Source organism: Epinephelus fuscoguttatus, linkage group LG9 (assembly GCF_011397635.1).
Source record: "Epinephelus fuscoguttatus linkage group LG9, E.fuscoguttatus.final_Chr_v1".
Taxonomy (NCBI): Eukaryota; Metazoa; Chordata; class Actinopteri; order Perciformes; family Serranidae; genus Epinephelus; species Epinephelus fuscoguttatus.
The window spans coordinates 16,071,322-16,085,171 of record NC_064760.1 but is presented as its reverse complement, the minus strand read 5'-3'; the positions used below and the strand labels follow the sequence as shown (position 1 = coordinate 16,085,171).

The following is a 13,850-nucleotide window of genomic DNA, read 5'->3' as shown; positions in this document are numbered from 1 at the left end:
TACATTCAAGGGGGAAAAAAAGACTGCAGGTGGATGTGATGCATAGCAATGGAGTGATAACTGATACATGTCTGTACCTAATCACATATAGGATGATTAGAAAAAAACACTATGTCTTGTTGTGAATGGCATAATAACAGCCTCTAAATCAGGACTGCTGCTTTATAACATTTCAACAGGGTGCAGCACAGCTCTTACTAGAAAAGGAGTGGCACCCTGTCCAGAGCCCAGCAAATGCATATTAGATTACAGATTTGACAACACAGACATAATTATAATCCATTACCTAAACTTAATATATTATGTGAAGAAGGAAATCAAAACGCTGTTTTTACACTGAAGAACAACTGAGCTCCACCAAACTATGCAAAACAAACTTGTAGCTGGCAGCCCTTTAAGCCATGGCACTATTTTTTTGTAGTTACATTAGAGACTAATGGTTGCTAGTCAAAGCCATAAACATCGAAATTAGACAATTTGTCTTTGTGTAATCAGATAGGATGTACAACATTGCCAATATCATGCTCAATTTTGGGGGAGTGGCATCAGACAGCACCAAATATCAACCGGGTAACTGAATTAGACATAGTCTAAATAAATCAATTTGTCCAAATTAATCTTGTTACAAAGTCTTCTCAATGGCTGTCTTTGGAAACTCAGAGAGGTAGTGCACAGCACAGACTACGCTGCTTGGAAAGATTTATGAAATCATGAAAGTAACATTTATCCTTCTTGATAAAATCTATCAAATTAATCTTTATGTTTGCACTGTGAGTGCGCCCTTTTCAGGCAGAGCAGAGAAGGGGGGAAAGAGAGGCCTGAAGACACACCAGGACCCTATTTACACCTGACATTTCATGTGACATATATCCAAACTATATTTGGAGAGCATTTATCAATTTGGAATGTATTCACTATCAAAACTGACTTCAGCAGCCAGATAGAAGTGCAAATATTCTCTTCCAGTGTTTTCGCTAACACTATGCAAATAATTCTTCCAGAACGTTAAATGACAGTAAACATCTGTTTCATTTGCACTACAGCCTTGAATCTCATCTTTATTCAAACCTAGGTAGATGTGCTCATCTCTCCAGCTCCAGGGCCTGTTCCAAGGAGGTGCTAAACTGAGCCGTGTGAATATCTTTGCAGAGTTAAATCTTCAACAGGTCTTTCAACATCAGTCATTTTCGTTTGAGTTGAAATGGTTCTGAGTTTTAATCAGCAAGTCCAAACATTTCAGTGAACCCGCTTCCAGGTACAGTTGACAACAAAACTGCACGGTAGGGACACACATTGTTATTAAATTATTAAAAACAACCATTTATTAGCCAACTCTTCTGCAGAAAATGCATCAATGTGCAAACAATCTTTCCTCAAGCACCAGAAAGGTTTCATTGCCACAAATCAGATCTCTGTCAGACTTTTGAGGGCACATAAAAGTGTTCTAGTAGTGTCAGATTCAATTTTGGGGTTTTTTCTGTTCAGTCATTTAAAGAAAACAGGGAGTCATATATAAATTGTGCCACTATTATCTACTGCTAAAATAAAGACATCCTCATCCCAACACCAGTGTCTGGAAGCTACTCAACAAAAATTGGAAACTACTTAAAGAGTAGAGTAAGTGACGGACTCTGAGAACTAAAACAGCACACAGTACACAGTGTTATAACTGCAGGCAGTGCCACAAGCATCAACATGTGGCAAGCTAACATACGAACAACAGGAGACACACAGCTTCTTATCCCGGCACAGAAAATTCTATCACACACATGCACCATAATGGCACATTTGTCCTCATGGCAAACTCGATTAGGAACAATTTAATCAAGCACAGAATGTCAAGTTATTCTGCTAAACAAATAAATTAACTCTTGACAGTTGCACTGTTGACTCAGTTCTTAAGCACACTCTTGACTTCCACTTTTTTCATTCAAGTAAGTTCCAGAAACATTTCAGAACATGTACTTAATTAAAAACAAACAAAGAATGCACTAGATTTCCATGTGAGCTGAAGTGCCTTTAAAAGGGCATGGGTCTGTGGTAGCCTTATTATTTCAGGAGAGTGCTGGTACTGTTTACAGTTTCCTAAAACAGCAACTATTGAAAAGGAGAAGCACACAAAAGCCAGCAGAGCTAAGATTTGAATGGATGGCACTGGATGGCCTGACCATGTGACTGCAGACGAGCACAGCGCTGCCCTCAGGTTATTGCTCTCTCTGTTGACAGCAAATTTCTAGTACTGTACCCTAGAGGATTCACATGATATGCAGCTATTACAAAATTTAACGTCAGTAAGAAAGGTTGGAAATGACTGAATACATACTATTTTATTAGAAGACATTTGTATGATGTCACAATTATTTTAGACACAATTTAAAATCAAGCTTTATTGTGCATTGGTCGCATCTTTTTAACCAGAATTTTTCCCCAAATGCTGAAATGTGCAAAAACACATGACCTCATTGTCATTTGCAAGCTATTTGCTAATGATATTTAATTAGAGGACTATCCAGATAAATGCCAAATTTTAGTACCTGAAAAAACCCTGTGATATTCCATATTACCACAACAAAATTGTGAGTAATTCAGAATTTTTATTTTACAAAAAAAGATGACTCATGATATCTCTATGTCAAGCCTTTTTCATTAGATGTACCAGGCAGTGCATCAAGTCTACTCTGGCAGCCAGTTAGTCGTGCTTCTGCAGTGACCTCTTTTCACAGTGTCCCACATTACATGACACAGGTTTATTCAACAAATCAATTCTTATAATTTAACGATTAAACTATCCAGATCAAATAAACTATGAGCTTGCCTTCTCGCTGTATACTGTCAGGATGACTTCAATCTAAGCACATGCTTGTGTGACACAGTATACTGCAATGTATATCACAGCAAATGTCACATGCTGTCTCAATATTTTACAACTGTCACTGTTTTGAAAAAGTGTGAATACTGCCAACTTACACTGATGAATAGTAAATTATAGCATGACAGTGACATTGACAAACACTGCTTCTCAACAAATTTAGTAAGAGGGAAAGCTCCCCCGTCTCAATCCTTCAATATCCTACAAGCAAAAGAACTGGGAAACACCTTCATCCTAGCCTACATCAGACTCTGCAGTTTCTCCGTCAAAACACAGCTTACCACTCATAAATCATAAACTACTATATGCATGCACCTCTGACCAAACTCAATTTAATTCATAGAGAAAACTTGATGCTCCACATGCTTTTTAATACGGAACCAAAGCTGCCAAATCAATTTCCCATTGTTAAGTCTGAGATCTAATCTACTGATGTACATTAAAGGGCGGAATTAGAGCAGTGAGTCTGTCGGTTTCTTTCACTGTGTGACTACAGCATTCTTCACCACTTCCTCTCTCCAACTTCCTGAATGCCATTAAAAACGCTCACATGTGGTCTGTTTCCTGCCGTTTCTCACACGTCTCCCAAACACAGCCATGGTTACATTCGCTTGATAATACATAATGCAAGAGTGGCAAGAAAATACAAAGCAACGGAAGAAAATGTGAGACTACATGACAAAAATTTTGTTTTTGAGGTTGACCGCATAAGCAATGCTGAACAGCCTCAAAAGTGTGGCAGGCTGACAACCTGTGCTAACCACATGCTAACATGACCTAAAATGATCCCTGAGGCTTCCCTAAAGCTCATGTATCAAAGTGACAAAGGCTTCAAATGCCACAGCTTCCAACAGCAGTGGCACAGTGAGCCATTAAATATGATTCACAATGTGATACTGTCAAAAATGTCAAAAGGATGAAGGTTAACAACACCGTTGCCTTGCAGAACACTTGATTCTGACACAAAAGTGCACGACTTTCAAATTACGGCTCTGGCCTAATGTGTGGCAAAGCTGTGTCATGTGGACAAAAATGATAAAACTGCAGTCAATTTAAAACTTTAAAACTAATTCTAATCAACAAATTAATTTGTTATGTTATTGGTTATAAAGCCAATGCGCACATTCTCAGCTGCTGTTCAAGTATTTCAGAAATCATTCAAAGAAAAATTGCATAGTAGTGCAATTCTAGGCAACAAAATGTTATATGGGCCTCACAATATTTTTAAAGTCTATGATATGATTAAACTGGCAAACAGAAAGTGACTCTATATAACTCAAGCACGTTACAGCTACTGTATGTCTAAACAATTTCTCGGTAGCCTACAAAATAAAAGTAGTATACACTTTCCACTAAGCTCTTCCACGTCCAGGGTCTCTCATTACAGACGCCACTGCTGAACTGCCCATTCATTACTGAAGCCCTAATTACTAAATGACAAACTAAATGACGAGCATGATTACAATCATTAAGTCCCAATTAAATTAATAAGGGTTAATTGCAAATTGCAAACACTCTGACATAAAACCTGACAGAAAATGATGGGCATGTGCCAATGTTGAGACTATGCCAGCTTCTCCTTCTGCCTAATTTTTGGGCAGTTTTTAAAGGCCCTTAGCAACATAATATCAGATGGCACTAAATTTCACTAATGACATAAAAGCATGTAAGACCATATTAGCTCAGTGTAACTAGATCAAGATCAATAGTTACTGTAAATTACCAGGATGCAGAATCAATATTCCATAGCACAGATGCGAGTCATTATTTTCTAAATTTAGCGTTCATAAACAACAGATGTGGTCAGTTTTTGGATACACCAATCTTTTTCTAATTTTATGTTTACGGATACAATGCACATTGCTGCTTTTAATGAGCCAGTGTTAGCTAGAAGCTCATTTTCGAAGTTCTGGCAATGTCAATTAACAGTTAGCTTAAATTAAAAATAAAATCAATAATTAATTTAAATTGGCCATTAGCCCTACAGTACAACACACACCCACACATCTGTCAACTTTAGCTGTTAAACACTGTTTCAACTTTTTACCGTTGTTGAAATGGGAATGTTAGCAGTTAGCAGCTAACGTTAACATTACTAACCTCTCAAGTTTCTTCATAGCCATAAAGATGTCGGGTCATTTCAGGTGGTTAGACCACGTTTTATGGCACTCTTTGTTGGTGTTAATGCTCTGTAACATCTTCTGACTGCTAACTTTTAGGTTTGTTGGGGTCATTTCCCTCGAAGCCGAAGTATTTTAATATGGTTTTACCATTAACGTTAACTTCAGAAACGGTAACTACAACCTGTAGTTGGGGGGCGGCTACCGTTAACTTAATTAGCAGCACTTGACTTGTGCGTTAGCTTACCTGTAGCTTGTGGGTAACGTTAGCGAGCAGCACGGTGGAGGGCGCTGTATAAGTTTTGGACGGGCTAACAGTAACTTAGCACAAAAACGAAAGTCTCAACAACAGTTAGCTAACGTTACAGATTACGTGGCGGTTGGCATCGTTCTGGTTGCGTCACGCATTTGCCGTTATACTGTTGAGTGGGTCCGCTCCATTTCTGTTCGGGGGGGGGGGCGTAAATGCCGCTCTCGCAGTTGAAATTCGGCGTGGAACCAACCAACGTATCTGCCGGGTACTGTAACCATGGACCGTCAAACGGAATGCAGACTCCGCCTACACGGCGTACTACAGGCGTACGCCGGCGTCGTAATGGTGCGGACCCACTGACCACTCAGATTACCTACAATGTGTGTTCAATCTGACCGTCACTATTCTAAGCATGTATTCCCTACTTCTCACAGTAGCCTACCAGCTCTGCTTTGTATTGAACTGAAATTTGTGTTAATCCTACTGCTATTACTCTTATTTCTTTGAGACTGTGCTTATAACATCTGTACTGTCCAACTGGTTTAGCAGAATGCCTATATAGGCAGGGACCCGCATAAATGTGACCTCTGTGCCTGACCCCATTACTCTTGAATGCGCTGCCACAATTTCATAATTATAAATTCGACTTCAAACAAGCCAGAGCAGATAAAGCTGCTACACAGTCTGACTTTGACTCAATGTAAAGAAGTCAATTATACAACAGCAATTTGCCCCCCCCCCCCCAATGTTTTGTTAATTGAATCACAGGAAAATTAATAAATAGAAAGGTTTTAAACATGTAGTTTTTCTGTAGTTTCTGTGCCCCGTAAGTCATAGTCATAGAAATTTCCATGTTATAGCCTTTCTGTTGAACTACATAAACTCCACGTATAAGTTAAACTGTGGGTTTACATTTAGCATACAGCACATTAATTTGTGCAGGGCCTCAAGTCACACATATGACAACTGACGGTTGTTCACCTTTTAAATCAGGTAAGGTGTCTGTGTTTTAATGTATTGAATGTAACCAGTCCTTTTTTGCTGCTGTACTCCATTGGAGAGGGGTTGAAGTAACACATATGACAACTGACGGAGGATTTTGTTATTTAACTCTTTTAACTCTGCCTACAATGATATCCTGATCTAGGGCCTCTTCATCAAAACACAATGTCAGACACTACTAGTAACATCAATACATTGTAAAGCCACCAAAATGTCATATGTCCACACACAACGTTAATTTATTCAGTTATTTCTTTTCCACAAATCCCCAATATCTGCAAAAAACAATATTCCCATATGAACTGTATGTTTATTTTTATTCATAATGACTTAAAGTAGTGGCTGCTTATCATATTCCCCTGAGGTGTCACAATAACACACTGTGCTTATTCATTCAGTGTACCTGATTGTATTTTACCTCCGCCTATAACTGCCAATAACAACACAGTCACTTGTAAAGTGAAGTGAGAACATTTCACTTTAGAGCCAATATGTATTGCAAACATTTATTTTCTGATAACACTAGGTCACTGACTCTAAGGTCTTTGACATCTAACTTTCCAAACAAGTTGTTCACTTTGATAAGCTTGTTCATTCATACCTAATTCACTGAGCTGCTGGCAAACTATTCCACCTTTTGCTGTAAATGTGTAGAATACTAGTGAAAAAAGCTTTGGACTGAAGAGAGTATACAGTCATCTCAGTTGTGCTGTGAACCACTGATCGGTTTCACTCTCACTCCCACTCCTACACCAACAAATGACCTTTGAGATACTGATCGCCCTTATTCCTTTTCTTACAGATAATAGAAAGCAAAAGCTGACGAGCGCAGCCTGTAATAAGCGAGTACACACGAATCAGCCTCTTGACTGGCTGATTACATTACAGGGAAAAATTACCTACCAAACACACTGCAGATGATAGAGATTGGTGCTTCTGCTTTGTAGTTAGGAATTACAAGTCTGATCATCAAACATTTATTACTTTAAACAGAGTGTTACTGATTCTTGAATAGCCGTCATCATCTAACAAAGTTGCTGAAGTGCAGCTAAAGCCTTTGGTAAATATAATGTGAGCTTCCTCTGCATGGAAATCACTCCCACAGAACACTGTCTTGAAAATAGCTCATGTATCACAAATCTCTGCTGAGTGAATAGTTCTTTTTTGTAATGCTGCTGCTTTACTAGAACAGATTCTCTAAAATTACCTCACTGCATGTCACAAGACTTCATGACATAAAATACTAAACCATAAATTCACAAAACTTTGTTAGGCTTTAGACAACAGTAATTTTAAAATCATGGATCACATAATGAACAGATATAAAAGCTGAACCTTTATTAAAGCTATCATCTCATCAGCAATAAGAGGCAAGAAAGGCGGTTTTCTATCTTCAGATTGCAAAATAAGTTTGTACCTTCACAGCCTGTGATGTGAAGTCACATAGTTACTTTATAGATGTGTTGGGATGACTTTGCCCTCATGTTGTTCTCTGTGAGGTCACTTTTTACTCTGGTATGCAGAAGACCAATATTTCTGTCTTTCTGTCAAACCGGCTCCCTTAAATTCCTTTCGAAAGACCTCATTCCATCTGCCTGTTTTATTGGATGTCATGCGTTTACAACATCAAGGAAAAGGACATTATCACAAAGTATAGCGACAAACAACAGAGAAGTATTGGATGATCTCTATCTTTGAACACTGTGGTGTTATTCTAATGTCCTTGGCTGTATTTAGTATCTACGTTCTGGGCCCGAAGCCCAAATGGTACTGCTGTGATGTAATCATGCCCAGTGACTTATTAAACAAACATACAGCTCTCAGTGTTTCTCCTCCAAAGACTGATTTGACTTTGCTGAGACCAAACTGTGCCAGTGTCTGCCACTTTGCTTATTAGCCATGCAAATGGCGCTGTACTTTCCAGCCGTTCTGAGTGGAGAAAAAGGCAGTGACAACCTTTACTTTAATCTAGCGCATGATAGATATTAACCCATCCTTGAGTCTCGATCGCACCCACACACACTACACTGCATGCCAGGAATGCAGTCTTAAAGGCCCATATATGGTGAAAACTATACTGAAGTACAAGTAGCTCTTTAAGTGTCCAAACCATGAGACAGAACCAAACTTTTGTCAGTATGAAATGGCATATATTATTGATATGTTTGCAAACAAAACTACAGCTACAGTATACATCGGGGTAGCTAAAACGTGGGAGAAAAACAAAAGAGCACAGATCATGGCTCCACCCAGGGATGAGTGATTACTTCCTCCCCCAAACTCAGCATTGAGGTCTTCGCAGCAGCCGCAGATCAGGCTTCCTTTGCCTCTGACTGCTCTGCCTGGTGTATTGAGCAACAGGGAAAGGGCCTAGCGGTTTGACCACTTAGAGAAACAAATAGCAGTGATCTCACTGAGACTTTTCACAAGTGATTTACTGAGTGCTTATGTCATCCGGACTCCCTTGCAAACATTTTTTTTTAAGTTGGGAGGCAGGATATTCAAGAGTTGCAGGCTGTTGTTAAGGATTTCTCAAGACTACACCCTTTATCCCTAGGAGTGCATGTCATTTCAGTCCACTTTGGGATTTCCACACTTTACCTTACCTCTAATTTTGTCAATGATTGTGAATTTGAGACTGAGGCTGCGGTCGAAAAGTCCAAATAAACTCCTTTCCCAACCACTTTTCCTTGACCTCGATGGAAAACGTCATGAGGTCAAGGAAAGATGGACTCATCATAAGGACTTAGGAAAAGACTAACACAGTGTTAAGAGAATTCGACTGCACTGACCCTTGGCTCCGTAATTATGCAACAGCACATGTATTGACAAGGGTCTGCTGTGGTGAAACTGCAATGTTCAGAAAAAGGACTACTAAAAGCACATCCTCACTGCATTGTTTTTTATGCACCAAATAGGTTTTTGTAGTTTTTTCCTGTTTTCTTTTAAAAACCTGAAGATTTTGTGACTTGTCTGTTTTATTTTGCTGCCTTCTTGACGCACTTTGTAATGAGAATCTTGAAAATTGCACTCCTGAGAATGGTTGCTCACGCTCACCCTCCTGTGCACTCGTATTTATCGACATGAATTCCAATTAATGTGACTTTGTGAAAATAAATGTTAAATTTATGTATGAAAGGTGAAACGTGTTACACCCACTACTGTACATATCATCATTCTTACCTTTCAAACATGTTGAATTAAAATCATCACGTGTCATAAAACAACCCTTCTTCATGTTATGTTTAATACGCTAATTCTGATTCCAGTTATAGAAGTAGCCTACAATCATGCGAAACAGCCTGTTTTCACCGGAAGGCTTCATCAAAGAAAATAGTAAATAGAAAGTATTAAATACATATGAAACAGAGATGGTTGATTAACCGAGACAGCTCACTTTAGATTCATTTCCTGTATCTGTGTCATGTGGGTTTTGCTACTGCCCCACCAGCGGCAGCCCTGAGTCCATTCATTTCAATGGGAAAACTGAACATGAGTACAGACGATGACCTTTTCCTTCACCCCATAGTCACTGAAGTAAATACTGGAACCATTTTTCACATTTTCCTAGACATTCTAACACTGATTTTTTTTCAGACAGACAAATCAGAAGAAAATTAAATTTGTTGGAGGCATGTCTCTGTTTTAGCAAAACGGGGGATGGAAACAGTGATGTTCGAATTAAGTCTGACGTAGCACACCTCTCTCCATGGTGATATCCACACTCCGGGTCGGGAAGGCGGTAATGCATTTACAAGCTGGTTGCCAGAAAACGTAGAAGAAGAAGAATGCGAGACTTGTTTTGTTTCTGATTCTGCGGAAAACTCGCGCAAGTTCGTAGTTTTCACCAAAGTCCATACATTAATGGAAACACACAGGATTCGTATTTCTTTTAATGCGCATTTCCAAGTGATTCGAATCACTTTTGGATGGAAACATAGCTATAGTCTCACAAGACTGTAGTGACATCAGACATTAAGCAAGCAGATATAAACAAGCGAACGAATATTAAATCTGTACTGTATGTTGCGTTGTTACAAATCTGATTTCACTGATTCACACAAAGTATGAACTACATTTCTAAATGAGTTGGGGGGGTACAGAGGAGAGACGACCATGCCCACTTAAGAGACAGGAAATGTATACCATTTCATACCACTGGCACAGCATGTAGTGTGGTATTTTAAGTTATAGAGGTTCTCTGGCAAAGGATGGTCCTGTGTATCCTATGCTAGGGGAGATTATAAAGGAAGCACTGAAGCACCTTTCCTTCATACCACTTAGCCACTTAGATATTTCTGGGTTATTTCACACAGTTCGGAACCTTCCTGAGCAAAAAGACTATTCGACTGCAGCCTGGTTCTCAAACACAGCAGAGGAACTGTTTTCCTCCTTATGTCAAAGTTTTGGGACAGCTTGATACCAGAGCAACACCACCTACATAAACAACTGAGGTGTAAATAAAGTAATTAGTGGTCAGGCTTTATGACTACAATCAGTCCAACTTGGCTCACCGGCCATTTTCTGTAAAAACAGAAGCACTAATCAGCCTAAATTGTTACTTTCACACTTCCTCGGTTAGTGACAATCCCACCAATAAGCAAAGAATCACAGTACAGTGCCAGGCACACTATAAAAGCAACATTACTACGGAACAATAATTGGCTGTAGAGAGGTGACGTTAACCCAAAAGTTTTACAGCAGCCAAGCTTTCCACGCTGACAAACGTGGAAAAGCAAAAACGATGATCGGCAGCAGCCAAACTTTTTTTGTCTTTGGTCACGGAAAATTACTTTCAACCACTGGTTTCTACAGCTGACGACAGAGTGTAAGCAGTGACATGCACTTAACACACTCAGTCATATAGTTCAGATTTACAGACAGAGTATACAAGACAGCGGCCACGGTTTACCAAACACCGCACTTAATTGTAGGATGCTCTTGGAAGTAAGAGACACTGTTTACACAATTACTGCAAAAGTTGTGGGGGTTTTTTTGCACAGCAGGAGTTGTAGCTAAGAAGTGATTGATCCAGACATCATACAGAATCCAAGTTAACGCCTCCACCACTACTTCCATCAGTACCACCACACCCCAAGAGCTTGTGATCTTATTCCCATACAATGAGCAGCAGGCAGGAATATCTTCTTGACACCACAGCTCCAATGATGCAGACTCAGGGTTGCCCACTTTCTCTCTAAGCACACACCTCACTCTGCATTAACTATTCCACTAACCCAAGCCAAAGGGCTATAAATGACATGAATGTTGACATAGTTTTCAGTTGTTATCTAATAGACAATGCCCTCCTGTTACTGCCATTTATTGTGCTGATAAAACCATTCAGGCTGACTAAGGATAACTATAATCAATCACTCACACTCACACAGTTTACAAAACCACCACACGCCACACCGATATCATGCTATGCAACGAGTCGCCCTGCAACTGAACTTTGTGTTTGCATCAAAATATACACAGAAGCCCAACTGTCACAACAAGTATGCTCTTCAGTAAACTTTTAGGAGCTGTATTGACTGGGATAATCACATGATACACTGAGTGCTTTGAAAAGTAAAGCACTCAGTGTAACACTATCTCTTTTGCTCAACTCCAACAGCTATTAGCCGCTCTGTATTGGGCTACATTAAATAGTAATAACAACACATCGATACCTATTTGAGCCTCATCCTGCACTAAAACAGGGGTGTGCTGTATTGACAACGTGCTGTTTATCAGCTGTACAGGAGTCATGTGTCCACTTGGCTTGATTTCACCACTATACTGACTGATATCTATAAACTATTAGAAAGGCTACATTATGAGTGCACAACAAGGTAATTTTTACATGAAATAAAAATGGACAGCAGGGGAAGTTTATGCCATGACTGAGTGGTGCAACTTTATCAGTCTGGGTACAGTTGAGAGTGTGATTAACCCTTGCATGTGGGAATACAGGATGTGACAGTGCACTGCACACTACTTCCATGCTATGAGCCAGCGTGAATACATACCAGCTTTTTGTTTTTACCCTCGTCCTCGTTGGATTTCTTCTTGGAGGACTTATTCGGGTCTTCCCCACCGCTTGCTTGATCCATGTTGGCTTTTAAAGTTAGTTCCCCCTCTGGAAAGACTTCTCAAAAGTTGGCAAACTCCAGCAGCAGACTCTTATCAACACTCGTACAGCGAAGCATCCAGGTTAGGTCTTTTCAAAATCCATTCCGTTTAAAAAGGTAATGAATAAAACAAAAAGTTGACCGCTAACAAATAGTTCCCGAACAAGTATCCAAGAGTCGAGGAGGCTGCCTGGGGAAGAAGAGGTGTGGTAGGATATGGTATCCGTCCTGGTGTGTCCTCAGCTAGGCAGTTAGGCAGCTCACACCGCCGGTAAGGGCTTTCTGAAATTACCAAAACAGTGTGTAAACAATAAATAATTAGTCTGTGCAAATGGCTTGGACACAGATGTTTGCCTTTACACGTGTTTCCCTGGGCAGCCTTGTTAATAATGCAGACACAGTGAAGCCAGTGAGCGGTTAAACAGATGCAAACAGACATGTAGGAGATATATAAAGGGAGCTCGATTAAATTAAAAGCCAGGATGTTTTAACTTACAGTTACACCCCTGTGTTTGGAAACAGGGCTGAATTGTTAGAGGAGGCAAACTTACAGCTGTGTAACTTAGCAATAACATAATAGTAAGCGACTGAAATAGGTTTCAATGCAGCTAGGATGCTCTGACAGCTTTCACTGAGCAGTGACACGGCGGTTTTATAGCTGACAGCACAGCCATTAATCAGAATTAATGAACAATTGTTGTAGTGGAGGAAAATCACCGTTGTTCTCTCTGCTTGGGAATACTTTGCAGTGCTGGACACTTAGCCAGGCTAGCATAAATGGACGACCGTAACTGCGGAACAGTATTTAATTCAACAGACACAATAACGCCCAAACACATTCAACATGATGCTAATATTTACACCGTGAACAATAAATAACATGTCAAAGAAAACTCACAAAATCCCATCCAGAGCTTACCTTTGCAACCAAACCTGAATGCCAGGCCCACGGTGATCCCGCCCACCCGCGTTCTGATTGGCCAGTGAGCTGCGTAAGGAGTGGGGATTCCGGCTGCTATTGGTCGGATCTGGTGTCAGTCACGAGGTCGGCGTGGCGTCGACGGGGAGGAGACTGTTGTGACGGGGAGGTCAGTCTGATCTCACAGCGCGAGGATGGGACTCAGTCAGTTGTAAGAATAGATCTGTGAGTGAATTATGAAAGGATGACCGCGGATAGGGAGCAGGGCGGGAATCCGCGGCAACAGACACACACTCTGAGTGTGTGTTGGCGCCTGTGTGTGTGTGGGATGGTCAGATAGAAACACACCCTCTTAGTGTCTCTGTGTGTGATAATAACAGCTGGTGTTATTATAGTTGCCCAGTTACATAATTGAGTCCATCATATTGGCCTACGGGGTGTGTGTTTGCATACAGAACAAAAAGATGCTTTATATTTCTGCATGTGCACGACGGAAATTTAAAGGGAATAGTTTGTAAAAAGTTTGATCTGCCAAATGTTCAGTCTTGACCTTAGAAACAGTATTTAGACA

General features: G+C 40.1%; 1 protein-coding gene across 7 annotated transcripts in view; it reads right to left on the bottom strand.

The window, feature by feature from the left end:
• The window catches only part of diaph2 (diaphanous-related formin 2), a 513,027-nt gene extending 499,604 nt beyond the window's left edge, over window positions 1-13,423 (bottom strand). For 4 of the 7 annotated variants that reach the window (XM_049585042.1, XM_049585047.1, XM_049585043.1 and 1 more), the window contains exons 1-2: window positions 13,280-13,423; window positions 12,259-12,642 (exon numbers count right to left, since the gene is read on the bottom strand). In XM_049585042.1, coding sequence (XP_049440999.1) covers window positions 12,259-12,342 — 84 coding nt within the window. In that variant the 5' untranslated portion in view covers window positions 12,343-12,642; window positions 13,280-13,423. The remainder of the gene's footprint in view (window positions 1-12,258; window positions 12,643-13,279) is intronic. The other 3 variants (XM_049585041.1, XM_049585046.1, XM_049585048.1) reach the window with 1 other exon arrangement.
• Between the last annotated feature and the right edge of the window lie 427 nt (window positions 13,424-13,850).